At 32.1% G+C, this 15,765-nt stretch overlaps 1 protein-coding gene across 1 annotated transcript in view; it reads right to left on the bottom strand.

Annotated features, from left to right (window-relative positions):
- LOC111707636 (neurobeachin-like) overlaps positions 1–15,765 on the bottom strand; it is a 90,583-nt gene that overhangs the window by 56,190 nt on the left and 18,628 nt on the right. Inside the window, 5 exon segments of the mRNA XM_023480769.1 lie at positions 2,331–2,417; positions 13,173–13,359; positions 13,846–13,922; positions 14,402–14,444; positions 14,660–14,717. Of these exon segments, the coding sequence (XP_023336537.1) occupies positions 2,331–2,417; positions 13,173–13,359; positions 13,846–13,922; positions 14,402–14,444; positions 14,660–14,717 (452 nt within the window).

The following is a 15,765-nucleotide window of genomic DNA, read 5'->3' as shown; positions in this document are numbered from 1 at the left end:
CTATTTCATAATTTGGTTTTCTTTTAACAATAATTTTAGATTTTCTATAAAATGATATTCCAGGGCCCAAAAGGTTATATAGCATAAATATGTGAAGTACACCTGCAGTATGGAAACAGTACTACAAAATGGCCGTTTTACACTTTTTTCTAGTAAATTCCCCTCTAATATATATTCTATTCTCTATGTGAACAAATAATATAATATATAGTTCTTCTTATTTACAAAACATATACTATAGTTTTCATCATTTTTCAGAGGCTATATAAGATAAAGAGTTCAAATTCTAATTCCTAGTTTAATATTATGTTACACGTTTTCAATCATAACTCCGCTTATCGAGCAGCTTTTGAAAAGAACCAAGATGTTTTGAATTTCTAGTATGTAACCGGATGATGTTTCTTTACTTTTCTTGTGGGTAAATCAAAACTAATGGAGCTACAAGGTCACAAAGTTATACCAGTGATGTCAGATAAACTTTACTTTTTCTTACCGTCTTCTTCGCAGTTTAGCATAACATAACAAAATCTTTGTTCTGAATTTTTAATTTAACAAATGCACAGTGACCATTAGTAAATGAAATGTTTAAGAATAAAACAGAACAAGTTCTATTCATATGGGGATTCGAATCTAAAATAAAAACCAACAAAAATATCTACAGGGTGAGTCAAAAAAAGTGTCATTTGCGGCGCCTGGTGCAAAATTGTACCTTTCTATGTGTAACTCTCCTGTATGGAAGTTTTTCAATATTTTTGAAAATTTGTATTTTTTTTTGGTACTTCAATGGCCCAAAAAAATCAGCGTACTTCATTTCTCTCAAAATCAAAAGTTCATAAAAACAAAAATGTGCGAGTAAATTGTTTCTATTGAAATCTAAAATTTTAAAGATTCAATCACAGAATCTCAGAAAATTTGCAAAATTGTAATTAGAAAATTCGCAATTTTCAGTTCTGGTTTATTTTTTACAGGAAAAAATATTTTTCAATGGTTCTCAAGGTTTCAACTAAACGGCATTTGTTTAATACTTTAGAATATACTAAGAAGAAAGGAACTAGAGAATTTGAATAACTTTTCCTTAAAAATCAGACCAGAACTAAAAATTTTCTGTGATTCAATCTTTCTAAAATTTTAGATTTCGATAGAAATAACTTATGTACACATTTTCGCTTTTCTGAACTTTTTTTTGAGAGAGAAAAATAAGGTTCGCGGAATTGGTAAAAGTGTAAATGCACTGTAAATAATCTGTAAACGTGCACTGAGTTTGTATGTAATGTATAAGTATAAAACATTATGATATAATGCAAAATAACCATTAACCATGCGTCATACGAGCATTATTCCTTTATAAGATTTTTTTCTTTTCACAAGAAATTAATGTTTAATAAGAAATTCATGTCTATATCAAAAAACCAAAAAATTTTAAAAGTTGAACAATGCTTAATCGTTACGCCAACACCCAAACAAGTAAAAATCTGAAAAATGTTTTAGTGGGTTATCAATTTTAAACAATAATAATAATAATTGTGTAAAATTATTATTATTATTGTGTAAAATCAAGGTTGATTAAACTAAAACTGAGATCAGATAAAATAATAATAAAATGTTTTCTAGGTAGGATAAATTTAAAATAAGCGACCGGCAATATGAGTAGAAATGAAGGTAAAAACGCAATGAAAATTAAACAAGTTCATAATAGAATCTTTTATTACTGATGACACAAAAAGTACCAAAAAAAATATTTAAAAGATTGTGCAAAAGAACACAAGTATATAGGTTTTAAATTCAAGTTTAGGGTAGTTCTAAGATTCTGTCTCCGGAGACATATTTCAAGGAAGTATTAGGAAGAAGTTTTAAACAATTATCCAGCCTTTCACAGAGTTTAATCCATCGGGAGAAAAAGTTAAACAGATCAGCGATGATATTAAGAAATTTTCGAGTAAACGTATTTTTTTCAAATTAAGGTTTGCAAATCGAATTTTGAATTTAAATAAAACCAAGGTTGTAATGCAAGGAAAGTTAATTGCGGTCGTGTATACTCTGCGTACATATTGAAACCAGTTCTCTCTGGGCGGACTTTGTAAACAAGAATCGATGCATCAGTGTTCGTTTAGTATCCGAGGAGGTTAAAAGCATTTAATTTTAATAATTTTGATAATTCACATAATAGTTTTATATTACCATAATATTTCATTGATTTTTTATGTGGAAGATGGATCCCATTCCCATGTCAGGCTTTGACATCCGTCTTGTGTTTACATTACCGCCCATGAAACCATGAAAAACCTAGTACAAGAGTTTCCACAGAAAATTCTTAGTTATAAAAATAATACCTTGGCATCGAAGGCCGGGATGAGACTGGCCGGATGATCATTCATGAGTTGGATGAGTATATTCAAAACATCCTCGAGGTTTTCATCCTAAAATCAAAAATGGATGAAAAAGTCCATTTTTAAATGGGTTCAGAAGTCATTCTTGTGAAGTCATCGATTGTAAAACTTTAAAATTTACTATTATACTCTTTATGGCAAAGAGTAACATAAGGTTTTCTTTCATTAATTCACCAATATGAATCTTAAAAAATATAGAATTACTCCAAAATAACGAAAAAACATTACATATATAATTATTAAAATTAAATGAAAAATTGGTAAACCAAAAGTAAAGGAAAATAAATCGATTCACACTCTAAGAATAAATCAGCAAGTCTGAACCTGAATTTTTTATTCCAACAAATTCATATAAAGAGACTGTAAGCGTAATTATATGTGACCCTTTATTCAAATATGACAATGCCCGATTCACAACGGTACCCTTGAAACCTTTTTTCCTGCAATATAAATGCTCAAGTGACTTTTTCAGTGACAACAAAATTGAAAATAATCAGCTTTCAAAATTATAAACATTGATGTATAACTTATACTTGATCAGACAACGCTTTTAATGGTACCGTTGTGAAACGGGCATAGTCGTCTTTGCATGGAGACTCACTTGAAAATACCCTAACAGTCCCTTTAAAAATCTTTGAACAAACTTCTCCAGGATTAAATTCATATTTATCACAGACAAACATCAAGATTCAGCAAAGTTTTAAAATACATAAAGAATACAATTTTTACAACTTGATGCAAAAAAAAACCAATAAATGAATGATAAATTTTTGATGAATCAATAAATGCAGGAATTATTAAAAGGATAAATAAATGATTGACGAATTGAATGCAACACTTGATAAAGATGTTAGAAATAAAAGGATAAATAAATGATTGACGAATCGAATGCTACACTTGATAAAGATGTAAATAAAAGGATGAATAAATGATTGACGAATTGAATGCTTCACTTAATAAAGATGTAAAAAAAAGGATGAATAAATGATTGACGAATTGAATGCTACACTTAATATAGATGTTATAAATAAAAGGATGAATAAATGATTGACGATAAAATTTTAGATTTCGATAGAAATAACTTATGTACACATTTTCGCTTTTCTGAATCAATATCCAGAACTTTTTTATCCTCATTAAAGAAAATTAGCAGTTAAAAAATCAACTGAATAATCGAAAGAGTGTTTATTTACAAAAATTAATGATTACTTTCGGCGTAATTTCAAGCGACCCTTCAATTAAGTTTTTTTTTTCAATTAATAATTAATTAAAAATTAATTTTTAAGCGACCCTTTAATTAGTTTTTTTTGGCCTCTTTTAAAGTAAGGATTATGAAGCAAGATATCGTAGTTCAGCTGTCTTGTGAAAACTTCCTTACTTATCTCTGTATCTTAAATCTGTAGGTCAACTCTTATTCTTTGAAATTAATCTTTTCTATTTCTAATTCCTGGGAGTTGTTGAAGAAAAGTAAAGTTTCTGCTTGTTTTTCTTAGTTCCTCCAGAACCTTATTAATATTTTAACCCAAACTTTCATCTCACTCTGAACACGAGAGAGAGGAAAAATAAAAGTTTTTAATGAAAAACCTGGAACTTATATTAGTATTGGACACATGCATTAGGACCAAAAACCAAGTACGGAGGTAGTATCATTAATCTTAAAAGCGAAATCTCGATATTCAATCTGGGCAATTTTAAAGATTCACCGACAAAGGGTCAAACGACACAGGGTCAAACGACAAAGGGTCAAACGACAAAGGGTCAAACGACACTGGGTCAAACGACAAAGGGTCAAAACGCGACAAAGGGTAAAACGACATAGGGTCAAAAAATGCGACAAAGGGGCAAATTTATTTTTAATTTTGACATCTGTTACAGTTAGTATTTATCTATTATTACTTAGGGTTAGGTTAGGTCAAGACACTAGGGCCGAGCGCTGCGGCCACGGGTTAGGTCAGTTAAGACACTTTCTTGGCCGAGCGCTGCGGCTAGGACAGGCTAGGGGGCCGAGCGCTGCGGCCACATGGTCAATTACATCCATGTCTAACATACAAGATCCATGTACAAAATTGATAGGAGGGTTGCGAGTTTCCTATGATTCAAATCAAAAAATATTTTTATCATTATGACCTTTTGTCGTTTGACCCTTTGTCGCACTTTTGACCCTTTGTCGTTTGACCCTTTGTCGTTTGACCCTTTGTCGTTTGACCCTATGTCGTTTGACCTTTTGTCGGTGAATCCTTTTAAATTTGAGGATAAACGCTTGACCATTCAGTTAAAGTTATCTCTGCAGGGTATGACTACAAAAGGATACCGGAGGGGAATTAAATTAGTCCGTGGGTCTGCATAAGATGGAGATTAATGCTTAATCCCGAGATTCAATTTACAAAAGTGAATTTCAAAGAAAAATTAAGTTGACATTTTTATGAAAATTTAGCTTTTTTACCGTACTATTGAAAAAATATTCCTATTTTGGTATGACAGTGGGTAAAAACTGAACTGGCACGTCATACAGGGGATGGGTCGTCTTTACTTCTAATTGAAGCATGTAAATTTTGCATTTAAGTACAAAAATGTTTTTGTGTTTACAAAACTGGTGAAATTATCCCCCCCCCCTCATCCCTGCATACAGTGCATAACTGAGATATAATAAATCTGTATAGAAGTAATTAAGATGTTATTGGAAATTATCGGAAAACATAATTGAACAAACATAGAGAATAGAATATATATTAGAGGGGAATTTAAGAAATCTCTCGGTATGAATTTTTTCAGTCCCTTTCAGCCTGAAAGGGAGTTCAAAGTGTACAAATCATGTAAATGTTCACAAATTATATGCAGTAGAGTACATAAATCATCGTTTGTAAAGTGGAAGGCATAAAGTCTATGTGAAATGATCATTGGTCAATTATGAAACCAGCCTATTTCATAATTTGTTTTAGATTTAAATAAAATATATTGATTTTTAGATTAAAATTGGCGCCGCAGGCAAAATTTGTTAAATATATATTCTTAGAAATCAAAATTTATAGGCTAGAAGGTGCCTGCTCTCTCTTTTTGGGCCCGTAATTTTTCCAGGGGGGGTGGAGACATCCCCCAATTTTTCAGGAAGGGGCACGACCCCCCCCCCATAAGCCGCCTCTGGACCAAATAGTGTACAAGTTTTTTATCATTTTTTAAAGAAATCTATATTTCATCCATACAAGATACTGCAGTGTATTAGTGGTTTCTGGCATTATATAATCCGCCACAAAAAGGTGATACACAGTGGCGTTTTTTTTAGAGGGGGGTGACTTCCCACCCCTAAAAAATTGAAGCCACCCATTGGAAAATTCGGGGCGCTCTATGTAGAGCCTTGCTAGCTTCTTTAATTTGATTTCTTAGAATGGATCGAAAAAAAATAAAAATGTTAGTTCACATTTACTTTCAGGAGAGGGAGATGCGTAAAAATAACCAAAATGATTACATGGGAGGGATGTATAAAAATTTTGGCGGGCTTCCTGAAAAAATGTTCACCCCCCCCTCCCCCTAAAAATACATCATAAGCCGCCCTAAAAATGAGTGCCAAGGGGACTTAAAGCACTTAAAGCAATAATAATAGAATGCTGGAATATATAGTCCTATAGTCCGAATCCCCTGGAGTATATAGTCCTATAGTCCTAATCCCCTGGAGTATATGGTCCTACAGTCCTAATCCCCTGGAGTATATTGTCCTATAGTCCTAATCCCCTAAAATATATGGTCCTGTAGTCCTAGTCCCGTGGAGTATATAGTCCTAATTCCCTGGAATATATGGTCCTATAGTCCTAGTCCCCTGGATTATTTAGTCCTATAGTCCTAGTCCCCTGGAATATATGGTCCTATAGTCCTAATCCCCTGGAATAAATGGTCCTATAGTCCTAGTCCCCTGGAGTATAAAGTCCTAATCCCCTGGAGTATATGGTCCTATAGTCCTAATCCCCTGGAGTATGTAGTATTATAGTCCTAAACCCCTGGAATATATGGTCCTATTGTCCTAGTCCCGTGGAGTATATAGTCCTAATCCCCTATAGAGTATATGGTCCTATGGTCCTAATCCCCTTGAGTATATAGTCCTATATTCCTAATCCCCTGGAATATATGGTCCTATAGTCCTAGTCCCCTGGAGTATATAGTCCTAATTCTGGAGTATATAGTCCTAATCCCCTGGAGTATATGGTCCTATAGTCCTAATCCCCTAAAGTATATGGTCCTATAGTCCTAATCTTCTGGAGTATATAATCCTGTAGTCCTAATCCCCTGGAGTATATAATCCTTTAGTCCTAATCCCCTGGAGTATAAGATCCTATAGTTCTAATCCCCTGGAGTATATGGTCCTATAGTCCTAATCCCCTGGAATATATGGTCCTATAGTCCTAATCCCCTGGAGTATATGGTCCTATAGTCCTAATCCTCTGGAGTATATGATCCTAAAGTCCTAATCCCCTAGAGTATTTAGCCCTGTAGTTCTAATCCCCTGGAGTATATAGTGTCCAAATCCCCAAGAGTATATAGTGTCCAAATCCCCAAGAGTATATAGTCCTCTAATCCCCTGGAGTATATAGTGTCCTAATCCCCAAGAGTTCATAGTCCTATAGTTCTAATCCCCTGGAGTATCTTTCTAAATTCCAACCATGTTCCTGCTTCAAGCATCAATATATATATATATCTGTAGATTCAATATGGGGGCTCATCGTATCCTATATCCCCAACCATATATTTCTCTTATCCTATAATATCCTCCCCTCCTCTTACTGTCCAGTCCTCTAACTGGGTTTTATCGTTTTCTAAGACTTCTTTTATTAGACTATTGTCCCAGAAAATGTAATTCTGAGAAAACTCGAGAATAAATATTATTTCCTTTTGACTTTTCTTCTTCTATTCTTTATTCTATTAAGAGATTCCTTTTATTCAATATCTTTGATTCTGAAGATACATTTTTCTAGATCTAGATCATTCAAAGGGGGGGGCAGGATATGCTAAAAGAAGAACAATTCAACATATTGTCATGCTAAATAATTGTTGGAACATTTAAAAAAAAGATATGAACTCGTACACTATTTGTAGCAAATTTTATGTGCTAAAAGTTGTTGTGTGGTAACCCCTGGGTTTTCTAATGTTTAAAAATATTTTTTATTTCTATGAAATGATTAAGAGACCTGTGTTTTTTTTATATGGAAAATCTACTATGAAGAATTTAATAGAAATTATCATTATTATACAAATAGACTTATTTTATCAAAATGAGGTTTCTGTTTATTTTCAAAAAAATAAACAATCCTTTTAATCCTTTTCAAGGAACCCTACACACAAAGATACCAATGCACGATTCAAGATGGTACCCTTAAGAGCTTTGACTATGAATAAGATATTCATGTTTTTTATTTGTGATTTCTCTGCAAAAGTGACCTCTGCGCATTTCTTGATTATAAGAAACAATGGAAAAAATATTAAACACTTTTTGTGTCAGAAAGACAACGTTTTGTATCAGAATAAGGTTTACCCTAGGAAGACGGGCATGCATGAAGGGTCACTTGAAATTAGACGTACAGTCCCTTTAAGATCATGGAATATATATGTATTGGGCATCTTCACATTATACATAAAAAAGTCCCATGACAATTTAAACCCTGGTCCTTGGGAATACCTATGCGGATATTTAGTATTCCTGCAGCATTGTATTTTTATGACTTTTCTTCAATCTTACAGTTTCATACATTCAAAACTACACACAATTTTCTAAATAATAATCCCCTGCAGTGATAAATTTAAATCAAAATGGAAAGGAACTGAGTTCTTGCTAAAAAAAACTCAAATTTTCTTTTCCCTTCTTTGCAACCTGAAGGTAAAAACTTAAAATATTTGATTTAACACTTCTAATAGTTTTAAAGTTTAGAATATCTTCAGGTTGCAAAGATAAGGGGATTAGAAAATCAGAGTTTGTGGCAAGAACCTAGTTCCTTTCCTGGTGGCACGATTCACATCCAAGATACTGGAATCTTTTTAGACTAATTTTGAAAATTGTCAAATGTCTCTTAAAGTTAGATTTTATTACACTAAGCAATAAGTTAACTCATGTTAGATGAAGCAAAAACTAACCAAGCCATCATTTGTTAGTTCACATCATGGTGTGCTTTCTATTTTTCCTTTAACATTCTGTCAGAGTAAACATCTTTTATAGTGGTAAACAAACAAACCTGCAGAAAATACAATTCTAAAATTTGTAAGATGAATTAAAAATCTAACATTTCAAAGGAAAAATTGATAAGGAGATGAAATTAGATATTATTTCAAATCCTTATGCACTTATGCACTTATGCACTTAAGCACTTACGAAAAATCACAAATTTCAGAGAATGAAAAATTTAATAATATTTTTTTAGTAAATAGTTTTAAAGCTTAGTTAAAATCCTGTAATATAAACTAAACGTATATAAGCTAGAAAATGGAATGCATTAGTATTCTATCTAGAAAAGAAGCCCTGAGGCCATTTATAGCTTATTTATTAGAGAACATTAAACAACACTAAACATGCATTCAGAATACAAAAACTATACAAAAAAATCTATATCTATATATAAACTTGGCTTGTCTTGGTGTCTGTTTGTCTGTTTGTATGTTTGTATCCAATAAACGTCAAAACGGCTGAACCGATCGGGCCCAAATTTTTTGTGGGACATCTAAGGACCCCAGGGAAGGTTTATGAGTGATCAAAATTTCAAATATTTGTCTCCATCAAAATTCGATCTTCATTAAATTTTTGAAAATTTTGAAAATCCACGAAATTTTTTGTGAAAATCCGCGAATTATTTTTGTTTTGTTTTACGATGTACACAAAGAGAACATGTTCACAATTAATTTAGAAGATGGGCGCGAAGTCCGCCAAAATTTGAGATATATTCAAATTGAACACTTTCAGAATTTGCATAATGTATACAAACAGCTGATTTTCTGTTACATTGTTCCAAGTTTTTCCTTTTCTTCATTTTTAAATCACAGAAAAATGTATCATAAAAATTTCATCTTTTTATTTCAACTAGGCTCGCCCATCTTCTATTTTAATTGTGAACATTTTCTCTTTGTATACATTGTAAAACAAAAACAAACAAAGTTCAGGGATTTTATAATAAAATTTTGTTAATCTATATATGGGTGTCTGTTTGTTTGAATCCAATAAACGTCAAAACGGCTGAACCGATCAGGCCCAAATTTTTTGTGGGATCTCGCGTGACCACAGGAAAGGTTCGTGAATGATAAAAATTAGAAAATTCGTGCTTAAAAGTTTTCCATTTTTGTAAAAAAAATTCAAATTTGAAAATCCGCGAAATTTTATTTTCTTTGTTTTTCAATGTCACAATGAGAACATGTTTACAATTGAAATAGAAGATGGGCGGCTTAGTTTAAAAATTTAATGTCAATCAAATTTTGTTGGAGGTTAATTTTCGAAATTTTGATCATTCATAAACCTTCCCTAGGTTTATGTGAGGTCCCAAAAAAAATGTTGGGCCCGATCGGTCCAGCCGTTTTGACGTTTACTGGATACAAACAAACAGAGACAGACAGACAAACAAAGTATTTTTATAAATTCTCTTAAATATTTAACTAATTTAATCCTTTGATTTCTGTTATAATAAGTATATCATTCAAATCAATAAATCCAGAATTTCAGAGGGGGGGGATCCACTTTAGAGATTTTCGAAGCTTACCAGGAAGGAGGGTTAACTGACAGGTAATTAACCTTTTATATTCTTTTCAACCAAATATTTTTTTATATTTCACCACAGGGCATTTACTTATCTTAAAAAAAGGCTTAAATCTTTTTAAGTGAAAAGGTGATTTATAAGAAATTTAATACTCCTTAAAATAATTTTCTCTAATGATATTTATCTCGTTTTACCCCCACTAACTTATCCATCATAGAATAATCTAAAGTGCGCATACACCAAAAACTTCATTTTTACATTATAAAGTGTGTGAAGTGTAGGCCGAGCTTAAAACTTAAAAGATACAACATATTACAAACTTGTCTTCTAACTTGGGATTATATTTCTAAAAATTAAACTTTAAAGTTTAGAACCCAGCAGACCCTTTGAACTGTCACCATACTCAAGATGAAATATGTAACTTGAAAAGTTTCAAGTTGGTCGAGAGAACAACTAATGAAGACAGTAACAACAGAGTAAAAATTTATATAACATAAAAATTCTCTGAATTACAATTTTCTCGTATGTTAATTCATTCTCAGAAGATTGAAGAAGTTAAAGAGAACAAGAATAATTCTACATTATTAATACCTCTAGGGACCAGGCTTCCTTGCTTTCAAATGCATATTGCATATAGGGGGGAAAACTCCTCCTCTCTCTAAGATCTTTGTCTATCATGTTTTTCAGGGTGTCTATGCTTGATAGGAAAAAAATGTGTGATAAAGTATAATACAGTGTGTATAAACTTTCCTTGTCATGTCAAAGTTTTCATTCTTCTCTCAAAAATCTTGAAAATAAATACCCCAAAATAAATGTAAGGAAACTAGCCTTATAGGGCGCTTCGCGCCCATCTTCTAAATTAATTGTAAACATGTTCTCTTTGTATACATCGTAAAACAAAACAAAAAATTTCGCGGATTTTCACAAAAAATTTCGTGGATTTTCAAAATTTTCAAAAATTTAATGAAGATCGAATTTTAATGGAGACAAATATTTGAAATTTTGATCATTCATAAACCTTCCCTGTGGTCACGTGATGTCCCACAAAAAATTTGGGCCCGATCGGTTCAGCCGTTTTGACGTTTATTGGATACAAACAAACAAACAGACAAACAGACAGACAATCCAAATTTATATATAGAAGAGCTGGGTGTAAACATGGTTGCGCGACCTTAAATCTTGGGGGAATATAAGGTTGGAGAAATATTTCCTATATGTATTCATGGTTCCCCAGGGGGGGGGGAGGGTTTAATGGCATTTACCATCCCAGAACATGATCATCACATAGCAAAGGGTTGGAACCAGTCAACTCTGCTGAAACATATTCCTTTTTTTTCACAATAACATTTATGTTTTTGATGAAATAACTCTTTTACATATTTTTAATATATCTTTAACATATTTTTATACCATTTAGTTCCACCTTAAAATGTCTAGTCTCAAATTGGGGCCAGAGAAGAAATCAGATAATATGTATAAAGAAAAAACTTAAAATGCTTCAACTCAGAATTTATTCTGGAATTGGTTTCAGATTATTACTGAACTTGGTGTGTGTACTTTTAAGGTGTACAGTAGACATGGAATCTTTCTCCCGTCAAGAACAGACAAACAAAAAAAGTCTTAGAATCCTACTCAAACAGTAAAAAGTAATCCTGGCTACACTTTCAGCTCAGAGGTATAGTGTAAGAAAATAGTATAGAAATAGAGGGGTTTTAGATTCATCTCAATTGATTCTCGAATCTTCTCACGAAATCTAACTATTTAAGAATTCTTTTGTAACTTATTCAATTTGTTTCTATATCAATATATAAATCAACTGAGTTTTTGCCACAAAGTCAAATTTTCTGATCTCTATAAATTTGCAACCTGATAGTGTAGACCTAGGATATTCCAAACTTAAACTAATTGTTCTATCCAAATTTATAACTAAGGCATTCAGCATTGGTTTGCAAAGTTATTGGGTTTAGAAAATCAGAGTTTGTGGCAAAAACTCAATTCCTTAGAATTTCTGTTGGATGGTCCTTTCGTATTTATCCAAACCAAATTAATTGGGCTCTTTTTTTCCTGTGTCTCATATGACTTATGGGAAGGTTTATGAGTTACCTATAAAAATAAAAAAATAAAAAAAAAATAATTAGAATAAATAGAGGATTACTTACCCCTCCCCTCCCTTCGAGATGAGGAAAAAAGTTTAAGAATGGGGAAATTACCAAATGTTTTTAAGTGATAATAAAGATTTCGTGGATAAATATGTATCCATAGTTAGCTGATAATAAATAAGCCAGAATTGTTTACTATATGAAAATGAACTTTTCAAGATTAGAGTGCACTTGGTTTCGAATAGACAAGTTTATCAATTTCAAAGAATTTTTAGTTCAGTATTTCTGACAGAACGCCTATATTACATATCCATTTTTCTCCAAAGTGAAAAAATCAGAACTGATTATGTTCATAATTTTTGGCCTAAGTCTGAATGGGTATATAAATAGTAAATACACAAGGAGTTGAGTGTTGTGGATGGATGTAAACAATACTTAGTTTTGTTAAAAAAAAACTAGATAAATATTAAATGTATTTCATATGGTTTAATTGTGGTTGCTGGATGCAACGCTAACGGATTTGTCTAATTCTGATAAAAAATATTGAATAAAAGACACGCACCCCTGACCCTTTAGTAAAAGTAAATTCAACCTAAAGTCTGACCGCATCAACCTTGCTGCACCGGCTAGTCCTATTGAGTCTCTTGCTTTATTTACCCAATGTCCGGGCGATAAAGTACAAACTGGGACCGGAAAGGTTGACCCGGCTCGGAAATTCAAATGTACTACGGCTGCCGTGAAGAAGATGCAAAAGTATAATATGATAAACAAACAAACAAAATAGTCTGTAGAATTCAGGACTGAGTCATTGTTCAAACATAATATGATAACCTATGGTATAGTTTAACATTAAAATATAGGAAAAAAGAACACTAATTAGAAAAAAGAAAACTGAATTTTCGATGTGCTTTGATATATAATTACCAAAAACAAGGTTGTAAAAATTTAGTTATCGACAAAATTTAGTGAAAAGAGAAACAACCAAAAGTGTAAAATCTGTTAATTATGTCTAATAGCTTAATTTTGTGTACCACTATAGGACTGAAGGAAGAATGAGGGATTACTGACCTAATGGTTAGAAGATCCTCTGGGTTTGGTCTTGATATCTCTAATCCTTTAATGTTTAAATCCTCTTCTTTATCCTTACTCTGCGGTCTGCACATTTACAATGTCAAACTGAAAGCTCGGAGCAAGAAACTCTTTGAGAGAGCAACGTTTTTAGAATAATGAATAATAAAATTTAATAGATTGAAATGAATGAGATCAAACATAGTTTTTCTTAAAGATCTTTCTCTTAAGCGTAACTGATTACTCGCCTCGTCCTCTTTTCTTCTAATCCTTAAGCTATATCTTTGAAACCTGATGTGGTCGACTTTTGATATTTCAAGCTATAAACTCGGATAGTTCTAATGGTAAAAGTTAAAATGCTAAAAGTATACACCAATAGGTTGAAAAATTAAAGTGAAAATTAGAATTATTATTTCCTTCCCGCATATGCTTGAAAACTTTACAAATTTTTAATTTTGGAAAGAACGAAAATTATGAGAAATGGGCGGGGGAAGGTGGGAGACCACGGGCAAATTTTGAATAAAAAATTACTTTATATAATGCAAGAAAACTGGTAATTTGACAATTCGTTTCCTTGTGACCCAGTAGTATGTTTTTAAGGTGTGCATTGTTTGAAGAACGGTAGATACTCGTCGCACATTACTGTATATCTAAAATGTAAATAAGAAATTTAACGTTTAAGGAATATACAGGGTTACCCACAAAGAATAAGACTGTAAAGACGACATAAAACTCTTAAAGGTTGAATTAAGGCCGACGGAAGAAACGGGTTTACAGTGGCACGGAATCATGAATAAAAGAAACAGACGGTATAAATTCTGTACAGTCGTCTCTGAAATCTCATCCTTTGGGTAACCCTAAATAAATGTTAACAAATGATATAATAATCAATCTAAAAAATATGAATCGAAACCAAAAAAAATCAAGATAAAGTTGACAACATAAAAACATAAAAAAGTTTAAAAGAATGATATGTTAATTAATCAAAAATAAAATGTACATCCAAAAAGAGATTAAGAATTAGTTTAAAATATAAAAAAAAACAAGAAAAAAATTTATGTTTATGACAATTGATGCGAAATAATAACTACAAAAATAAAAAATCTATTCAAATTTGTTGAAAATTAACCTGTGTGTCGGCCAGGAATTCGCTGGACAGGTAACTGTACAACCTGAACAACAAACATTTGACTACTGTACATAAACTACAAGGTTGAGAGAAAAAAAAATGAAATTTTTCAATGTTTCCAGCTCTCAAATCATTTTCCCCTCAATATCTCATAAAAATTGCGATGGAAATTATTTCTAAGAGGAAAAATAATTTGAATGAAATCCATCTTAAAATTTATGCGAAGTCGGCAAATTTTATTTTATATTAATAATTTACCTGATCTGCACATTTGCCGGTGTTTGTATCCAGAGCCCAGGATTAAACAAACAATGATCTAAAACCGGTTTTAAATAAAAACATTTTTATAGAATTTTTAATTTCTGATTTATTTATATCTTTTAAGAGTGTGATGTCGAGGCACATTATTATTATTATACATTGTACAAACTTGAGAACCCAGAGTTGCCCAGGGTACTTAAAGTTAATCCTCCGTTTATCCGCGCTTGGTCATAAATTATGATTTCAGCTATTTTTCCTGATAAAAGTTGACCCACTCAACTCAGCATCTCAAAGCCAAGCTAAGAATATTCCCATGGTTCTTCCGAGTTCCCCAATCAAAATTACATTTTAAGTGAACAACGTAAGAATGTAATGATGCTATATAGGAATTATTAAGGACAAATGTGGCCGCTTTTAAAAATATCTTTGAAAAAAGATAGTTCAAAGATGGAGGTTTAGTTCTGGAAAAGAACTAAACCTGCGAAGGAGTTTGTGTAAAGATAAGTTAACTTGAGGTTTATGACAAAATTTAAGGAAATGAGACAAGTTGCTAAAGAGCTAAACTAAATTCTAAGTAAGATATTTAAAAGATAACAAAACGCAACGGAGGATGAACAATGAACATGCTAAAATAAACTAGATTTTCGGCTTACGACTTTTGTCTTTTGATGAAGAAAAATAAACCATTAATTCTCATTTGTAAGTTAAGCAAAGCCGTGTCCGAATTTACTGAATTTAAGCCGCATCTCAAATCGCACAAAAACCGGTTTTAATTGAGCGCCGGCTTAAATCTTGAAAATTGTAAGGGGAACCAACCATATTTAAGCCGCGGCTCAAATTCTTTAAATTTGGCCTCAGGAAGTGGTTCTGCACTAAGAATTGAAAAAAGTTTAAGGTTAGTTATCAGCAATTAAGAAATAGGAAGTCAGAATAGAAAAGGATAAAGTTTTCTAAAAAACTAAACGTGAAAAGAAAAAGTGGATTTATGTGAAAAGTTTGAAGGAAGAGATTGAAAGATGGAAGGGTAGAGATGATGGAGAAGGGGGAACGGAGGAGGAGTGGGGGGGCAGAGGAGGGGAGGGGGGATATTTAGAAGCAGTGGA

This window comes from Eurytemora carolleeae, unplaced genomic scaffold (assembly GCF_000591075.1).
Source record: "Eurytemora carolleeae unplaced genomic scaffold, Eaff_2.0 scaffold434, whole genome shotgun sequence".
Taxonomy (NCBI): Eukaryota; Metazoa; Arthropoda; class Copepoda; order Calanoida; family Temoridae; genus Eurytemora; species Eurytemora carolleeae.
The sequence above is the reverse complement of the archived record's forward strand: the minus strand, read 5'-3'. Positions and strand labels throughout refer to the sequence as shown.